The sequence below is a fragment of the Euprymna scolopes genome, chromosome 26, assembly GCF_053919585.1.
Source record: "Euprymna scolopes isolate OS-2025 chromosome 26, ASM5391958v1, whole genome shotgun sequence".
NCBI lineage: Eukaryota > Metazoa > Mollusca > Cephalopoda > Sepiida > Sepiolidae > Euprymna > Euprymna scolopes.
In genome coordinates, this window is record NC_136507.1 from 19,921,718 (window position 1) to 19,930,610 (window position 8,893).

At 37.2% G+C, this 8,893-nt stretch overlaps 2 protein-coding genes across 3 annotated transcripts in view; one reads left to right on the plus strand and one right to left on the minus strand.

Annotated features, from left to right (window-relative positions):
- Positions 1-8,893, minus strand: part of LOC145247944 (uncharacterized) — a 677,357-nt gene that overhangs the window by 175,853 nt on the left and 492,611 nt on the right. For both annotated transcript variants that reach the window (XM_080109587.1, XM_080109586.1), the window contains exon 3: positions 4,102-4,189. In XM_080109587.1, coding sequence (XP_079965713.1) covers positions 4,102-4,189 — 88 coding nt within the window. The remainder of the gene's footprint in view (positions 1-4,101; positions 4,190-8,893) is intronic.
- LOC145247942 (uncharacterized) overlaps positions 1-8,893 on the plus strand; it is a 206,139-nt gene that overhangs the window by 151,835 nt on the left and 45,411 nt on the right. The gene's annotated exons all lie outside the window — the stretch shown is intronic.

Here is an 8,893-nt window from a genome sequence, read left to right on the forward strand (position 1 = left end):
TAGGTAGGTAGATAGATAGATAGGTAGATAAATAGATAGGTAGATAAGTAGATAGATAGGTGGATAGGTAGGTAAATAAATAAATAGGTAGATAGGTAGGTAGATAGGTAGGTAAATAGATAGGTAGATAGGTAAATAGATAGGTAGATAGGTAGGTAAATAGATAGGTAGATAGGTAGGTAGAGATTTGGGTTAGGTCATCGGCCGAAATGGTGTGCAAATAGCAAAATAGATAAGAAAATGATCTAAATGATACACATTTCGGCAAATGTAATCAAGAATCTGTATTATTTAGATTTATAGCAGTCACAAATTATGTATTTTCTCATGTGAATTGACGCCCTCCCCTCTGCTGAGTAATTCTGCCTCACACTGACCAAGCAGCTGGTGGGACACATTGATTCAATGCGGTTGTAATTTATTTCAGAATTCTAATCTATAATATATATAAATCTTACCTGTCTGTTTAAATATATATGTATGTATGTATGTATGTATGTAGTCATGTCATGTCATATGCTACTGGTACCATGTAACCCAGTACTACCTGCCTCATGGTAAGGTCACCGGCGACTAAACTGGTTCCCCCACCAGACTTGTCTCCCTGAGGGATTAAAAACAAGACCTTCCAAAGGGTAAATGAACCCTTTTTCGGGGTCAACGGCCAACTAGCACCGTATGTGTTTGTGCGTATGTATGTGTGTGTTGGCGTGGAGAGGGCTCCTGTAAGCCGTGGTGTAGGCAACCTTTCTAGGAGAAGCTAATCTCTGATTTAAAAAAACCATAAAGCGGGAGACTAGTACCCGCATTAAGCTGGTCTGCAGTTTCACTTGTTGCTGGCTATCTTGCTCTTGCTTGTTGCTGGATCTCAACATTTTGAACCGAGAGAGAAGCTAAGACTCTGTAACATCATCTGTGTATAGATACTCCCTCAGGCATTTGTCTATAAAGATGGTCCTGTGGCGATGGAAGTCATTTTTGGGCTCATGGACTTTAAGTGTCTGAGGGTGTGGCACTCGTCTGACAAGACGTTGCAATCATCATGTATGTATGTGTGTATGTATGTATGTTTGTATGTCTGCCTAAAACTTTCGACAAAGGCGACGGATTTTCACGAGATCAGTATCGTTTTGAAGCTCGATCTTTCGGATGATGAATATTAAAAAATTGGCTAAAACATTAATTTCTTCACCCTCAACTCGGCACTTTTCTATAGGGAGAGATCGCTTTTTCGCAGATATTTTTGAAAATCACCCCTCTTTTCGATTGCCTAGCCTTAATTTTAACTTTCGCCAATTCCGGTTTGGCGATGGACGCAACGGCAAAGACGTCACTTTTTTTTTCACATTCTTTTCTTCCTTCGCGGTACCTGCCTACTACCACTTGTTTTTTTTATCAACACACACCTCCAAACACCCGGGCAACGCCGGGCACCCAGGCTAGTCTAATATATAAAAGACTATATGTCTGTCTGTCTGCCCGTCTGTCTGTCTGTCTCCATATTTTCAAACTCTATCTCCTCCGAAACTAAAAGTCGCAGAGTGGCGCTAGATGCTTCAGATGATCAGAATTTTTATGGACCGTTCTTTTAATGGTCTTTTATGCTGGTTAAAATAGTTTTTAAGGGGTCAAAAATGGGTCAAAGTTGAAAAAATCGTTATACAGTTTCAGTTTCGATTCTAACTGATGGCACTCAAATACTTTTTTTTTTACTTTTGAAATCACGACTCTATAATAATATCTGGACAAATTAAAATATCATATTTAAGCATATAAGCATTATTTTCCCCATTTGTTATTTTATAAAACCTAAAAATTTTTATTTTCATTTAATAAATGTTCAGATAATGTTTTATTTACTGTTATTGTTAATTTAGTGCGTTTTTCTTTGCTTTCACACGTGTTATACAAATTTTTTAAAACTCTTTGAGTTATCTCCCCTTGACATTCTTCAAAAATGAAAGCAAACAAAAAAAATTGTCCTCCAAACCTAAAATGCTCAAGTGCCGAATTTTATTTAGAAAGTCTGAAGTTGCTCGGGATTGAATGAAAATGTCTACTATGTACTTTTTTATTATACTCATTGCACCATACCACTTTCTTAGCTTTTATCACCTCCCCCTCCTATCTGTTTTGCACCCTAATATATGTAAAATTTTCAATGTTATATAATCGCGGATTTTTGCACAAGCAGTTTTAACAGTGAACCAACAAGGTGCAAATTAACAAAAACGTTTTTTAAACATTGCTTTCCAAATATAATTTGCATATGGGAGGAGTGGCTGCAATAAGAAGGACGAATTGTGGAGGATGAGGTATCGAGTATCTGACAGCAAAGAGAACATGGTGAAGTTAAGAAGTCGTGCTAATAATGCAAATGTCGTGAGAGTGCTGTCAGTTTCATTTTAGACTATAGGCTATTTTGGCGGAAAAAGTGAAGTCTAGAGTCAGACTTTTGGAAAATTGTTGGGGTCGTGTTTTGGAGAATATAAAATAAGGATTCAAGGGTCAGATTTTTTTAAAGTTGTGTCTAGGAGTGTTAGTTGTGTCTTGCCGTGTAGTTAGGGTTAGTTGTGGCTGGCTGTGTAGTTAGGGTTAGTTGTGGCTGGCTGTGTAGTTAGGATTAGTTGTGTCTGGCTCTGTATTTAGGGCTAGCTATGTCTGGTCGTGTGTTGAAGGCTAGTTTATTCTGGTCATATATTAAGGGCTAGTTTTTTTCTGGTTGTGTATAGAGGGCTAGTTTAGTCTGGCGTGTACTGGGGGCTAGTTTAGCCTAGTTGTGTGCTGAGAGCTAGTTTAGTTTTGTCCTTTATCGAAGGCTAGTTTAATCTGGTCGTGTGTTAAGGGCTAGTTTAGTTTGGCCATATATCAACGGTTAGTTTAGTCTGATCATATCTCGAGGGTTAGTTTAGTCTGCTTGTATATCGAGGGCTAGTTTAGTTTGGTCGTGTATCAAAGGCTAGTTTAGTCTGGCAGTTTATTGAGGGCTAGTTTAATCTGGTGGTATCGAGGGTTAGTTTAGTTTAGCAGTGTATTGAGGACCAGTTAAGTCTCACTCTGTAGCAAGGGCGTAAAGTCTTACCAAGTAGTGAAAGCTAGCTTCTTGTGTAGTGAGGGCATGGTATGTCTGGCCATATAATGAGAACTAGCTGTGTTTGACAGTGTATCGAGGGCTAGCTGTGTCTTACTGTGAATCGAGGGCTAGTTGTGTCTGGATGTGAATCGAGAGCTAGCTGTGTCTGGCCATGAATTGAGGGCTAGCTGTGTCGACATACAGGCAGAGTCTCGAGACAACATTCACTTAGATTCATATGTCGCCTCTCTTGCTTCTCAAATCCGACTGGCTAGAAACTCTGTTTTGCCTTCAAACAAGTGACGTCATTTCTATGTAATATAATTCGACATCTACATTTCTTGCAGGTTTTGTTTAGGGAACCAAATTTTGACTCCCCCATCCCTCCCACTGCTATATACTGCTTTACTTTTTACGTATGCACAGGGGAAAAAAAAGGATTGTGTCTGCTTATTTCGAGTCAACGTTCATATTTATGGCACATCAGCCCTTTTAAGGGGCGGTTATAAAATAATATATCTTCTTCACATTTCTTAATTGTGTCGGTTCACCTGAAGCAAAAGTCCATTACAACAATGCAAGTCTCATTTTTTGGACAATTAGGACTTTATTTGTTTCATGGTCGAATGTCGCGCCCCTGTTCTCTGCCTATCCTTAGAAGGAGGTAGGGAATTTCTCTGTTGATTCATCTTCCATACATAGCTACCTCTCATCGCTCCATGAGAATCTTCATCTTCGAACTGAAGATTTAGACTAACTCTCTAAGCACATGCTCGCTCCTTTTTATATATGAGTATATATGAGGCTGTAATTCCTAATTAATTTTTATATATGAGTATATATGAGGCTATAATTCCTAATTAACTGGCTTGCACCCAAAATACACTCACTGATCTGTCTCGTCAATGGGTTTGAGCTATGTCACCAGTAACCTTTGTTTGACCCCTATCACATTCAAACTTGACACAAACAAGTTGCATTCAACTCAGTATCGTGTTAACCACGTTATTGACACACAATATGCTTACCCTTCTCTGACTGGATGTTTCTTGACACAGCGGCCGCCCATTGCACTGACCACACAGATTTGGTGCTTGCCGCAGCCATGGGGGCATCCTGTCAAAAGAGAAAAAAAATAAATATCAAAAAAATAAAAATAAAACAAACAAAACAGAATAATGAACTTTTCAGTATTATAGATTTTCCAACTTTTTTGATTTCTGCGACTCAATGGATTTGCTGGTACTTTTTTTTATACATTTTGTTGCAGCTATTAGACTTTTACAATATTTTCTTGGTGAGATTGTTTTTTCTTTTTTGTAGATGAATAAATCAAAATGTACAAATGAACAACGATTCCCAGGCTAACTCGATTATCGCCCTTTAACTCTTGTAACTAGAGAGCGACACAGCCACGTCACTTCCCGTTTCATAGATCTCTTTCTCTTCCGCGCTGGACCCTCAACCAGTCAACATGTAACGAAAAGCCGCTCCGGTTGGCATGGTCACCCAACCAGCTCTACTGACCTCTCACCAGCCTCTCATAAATCGTAAGCAACTTGTATAATATAAAAGCGCCAGATCATTTCTAACCAGAATCAAGATCCAGGTTGCCTTAATTGGTTGTACAACTAAACAATATGACAATAATGCCGGTGTGTCCCAAGAGTTGATGCTTGGACTTTTATTTTTCCAGAGTTTCATAAACAACATCCCTGATGAAATTGTGCCAAAGATGGGCATATTTACTGATGACACAGTGCACTATTCTCACCATGTGGGAAAAAGGAAAGCGCACTCAACCGAGACACTGGCCGAATCCTTTAAGTAGTGTCCTGCCTGGTACAGGCATTGACAGCTATGGCCCTCCATCTCTCTTCTTCGAATTGAAATTCCCAGGCTAACTCGATTAATCAATCTGTGGAGGACAGGATGGTCTTCTTATGTAATTGATGATCCCATCCTCCATATTGTTAATGAATTTAATAAGGTGGCTCTTCATTACATGTTGACTCGTTGAGGATCCAGCGCAAAAGAGAAAGATGCCTATAAAACAGGAAATGACGTGGCTGGACCCTCAACCAGTAACGAAGAGCCGCCCTGGTTGGCATGGCCACTCAACCCCTGATCTATCGTCAGCCTCTCATAAATCGCAAGCAACGTTACTTAATTCTTTTTCCAGCCAACGAATTCTTATTCCTTCAATAATCATTTCCTCACTTGTATATTTATGTAAATGAATCTACATTCTTTCAATAACACATCCTTCATGACTGTGACAATTTTTAGTTTTGTTCCTATGCAGAGTGCCCCTTTTTGGGGAGGTGGATTTTCCCCACATTAAAAACCGACCTTATGTCTAACTCTGCCCTTGTGGGAAGGTGAGTAAATAGGAATCCAGCAAGCAGCAAAATGCCACCCCCCTCACTGTAGAGATCCATAGATTGTCGGGAAGTCTTCTACTCATACTAATAGTTTCTTCCATCGAACTGTGAGATATTCAGTATTCTCTACCGGTTTCCAGCTCCCCTGACAATACTGACATGTAGAAGTTAAAATGTAATGTGAGCAGACATCTTGCTTCTCAACTCCCCGCATAGTGCCTTTGGAGATAAGGTTCCAAATTGTAGCCCTTTACGTCCACTGCGCCTTGTTTTGGGGTGAATGAGAATAAAATAAAAAAAACAAAACAAATATACAGCAAGTCATAACCCCCCCCCAATCCTGGCTGCCGGACTTCAGTTGTCTTATTCGCCATTTCCTGTCCTAACCAATCATCCAAAACAAAATTGTTTTGCAGACAATCACAAAACAAAATTTGAAACTCAATTTCAATCAATTTCAATCTGTCACACCTTTCAACGACACATTCAAACTTTGATTAATTGGTTCGACTATCTCTGGTTTTGCTTTTTCTCTTAAGAGGTAAATGCGCAGATATATTATCAATCTTCTGGAAAGGAGGTTAAATACAATGTGAAGTGTTAGTTTGATGAAAGTGTTTCTGTGGAACGATGCAACAGTGCATTGCCTGCCTTTTACTATGCAACCGATGCCAGAAACTTTTACTATGCAACCGATGTCAGAAATTTCGTGAAAAATAGTGAATAATTCCACCCCATCTTTCCAAGCTTATAACTCTTCGAAAAATGTAATTCAAGCCCTAATTTTTTTTTCGATTGAAGGAGCAAGGACCAAGGTTTCATTAAAAAAAAAAACAAAAAGCAACGTGTTTTTTTTTTTTAAAAAAGGTTTTAAACTTCGGACTTTACAGGTAAATTTCTAAAAAACACTACTTTTTTTGTTTTAAATTTGAATATATTATTTATTGACCTTTTCTCTTCAATTTGTGATATATAAAACTTTGGTGAGTAAATTAATTATTTACTTTTTAATAGACACTTGAAAATGGGGGGGGGGGAGCGTGAGTTAAAAAAAAAAACGTTTGTCTAAAATATTATATTCGGTTTATTGGAAAGAGCATAAAATTTCACATTGACCCTGAAAATATCGTAAAAGTAGAATCAATAGAAAAATTTTGATAGATTTTTAAAGTTTAAAAATTGAAAAATATTGAGTTCGTAAAATTCATTACTGTTTTAAAAAAATATTTCTATTACATTTAAAACAACTTTAATAGTTTATTTTGGAAGTATAATCCATAAAGAAAATAAACAACCCACTTTTAAAAGAGAAATTACGAGTTTTTTTTATATTTTATTCGCAGTTTCGTGTTAGGGGTGTCAAAAATTCCTACAAAAATTCTGATACACCTACCGATGCGGTTCCAAAGATCCTGCAGAATTCAATGATATTGCAAAGGACTGCTTTTTGTGTTACGGCATATCAACCCTTTTCAGGTCATTTAATGCCGAATCCAGTGATTTTGAAGAATTATCTTTTTGATAGAATATATTTTTTCCAAGTTGGTTTATATTTAATTCATGGGACTCTAACAGGTACTACCACTCCGGATCAGAGTGGACCTGGGAGCAATGGCAATTAAAGGGTGGCTCCACACTCCCCAAAGCCCGCAAGCTGGGGCCCTCACCATCGGATATAGTCTAAGATCATATCCAAGACCAGTAAAGAAATGAGGAACTATTATATAATGATATTCTTCGAAGACAGGTAATAAAAAAAAGACGGCATATTAATTATTTTTCGATTATTCACTACATAAACCTAACGAAAAATGTATTGTAGTAGCTTGTTGTTTTGAACAATGGCTCTTCATCTTGGGATCGAGAGTTTAGAGCGATATTTATCATTATCACAGCATGATCAGCATTGCCAAATGGGCAATGGGCGTTTGTTACACAATCCTCAGGAACTGTGCCCAGAAATAGGTCCAGAAGTGAGGCTTGCTGGTCCTGACGATTTGGAAGACGGGTTGGGAACGTTACTGTCTGTGGCAAGGAATGGGATATACCAAAGTTATGGATGATGCTACCAGCTATGTCTGTTTAGTTAGAGAAGCCAATTACTGTGGTGGCGATTAAAGTCACCAAATATATGTATTTGGGCGCTAGTGTTAAGGGAGAGTGATTAGTCCATTTTTATGGCACATGGCCTCCTCTGTCACTCAAAAGGTTTAAAAAGCATTTTCATCAGTGCGTAATACTGCCGTTAAAAAAAAGTCAGTCTGTCATGCTAAAGTTTAATAATATTTTCGTCGGCCTGTCACGCGTAAGTTTGAAAAACATTTTAGACAGCCTGTCATGCGTATGTTTGAAACAAACATTTTAATCAGCCGGTCACAGGCCGATTAAAAACATTTTAGTCCGCCTGTCACGGTTAAGTTAAAAAAGAAAACAATAAACATTTTAGTTGCTTTGCCAGTAAAAAAAAAAACAACAAAAAAAAAACAAAAACAGTTTGTTAGTTTATCATGGTAAAATTAAAAAAAAAAAACAGAAAAAAAAGAGTTTGTTAGTCTGTTATGCTAAAATTAAAACAACAACAACAAAAAATTTTTTTGTCACACTTAAGTTTGGAAAAATATTTTTATCTGTCTGTTACGCTTAAATTCATATGAAAAACTAATTTTCTGTCAGTCTGTCATATTTAAATAAACAAAAACATTTCCGTAAGTCTGTCACACTTAAAATTAAACGAATCTTTATTGTTCTGTCATACGTTTAAAATATACACACATCTCTAAAGCGACTATGTATAGCCGGTTGTCTATTACGCTTTATTTAAGTAGACGCAGCTTAAGATTCTCTATTGTTGCGTTTTTATACAGTCACAGTGCAGTGAAGTATTGCCGAAAGCGAAACAAAATAAAATAAAAACAGATTGTAATACTTTTACCTACATCCAAGCTGCACTCAGTAAGCAAATATATGTATATAAAAAAGCGATCATTGCTTGCTTGGATGATTAAATAAAAGCACCAGTAAATTTGTACATAATTCGATTCATACGGATACAAATACGAACTGTGGAGGTCAGAGCACTTAATTGACCTTAACCGGTCGCCGAGAATTTTTTTATACTTATGATCAGTTTACCTCCTAAACACATCCATGACAATTAACATATATATATATATATATATATATATATATATATAGTAGCAGGCTGCCCGGCATTGCCCGTTCGTAAAATATGCTTAAATATGATATTTTGATTAATACAGATTTCGTATTTATTATTTTCTATACTATAAGTATTTATTTGCTTTCCCACCAAAACAAAATGTGACACAAGGTCATTTTTAATGTGGGGTTAAACCAGCTCCCCGAAACAAAAGGCAAAAGGGGCACTCTGGTTGGGTCCAAAAATAGTAATTGTCCCAGTATAGAGGGTTTCCCT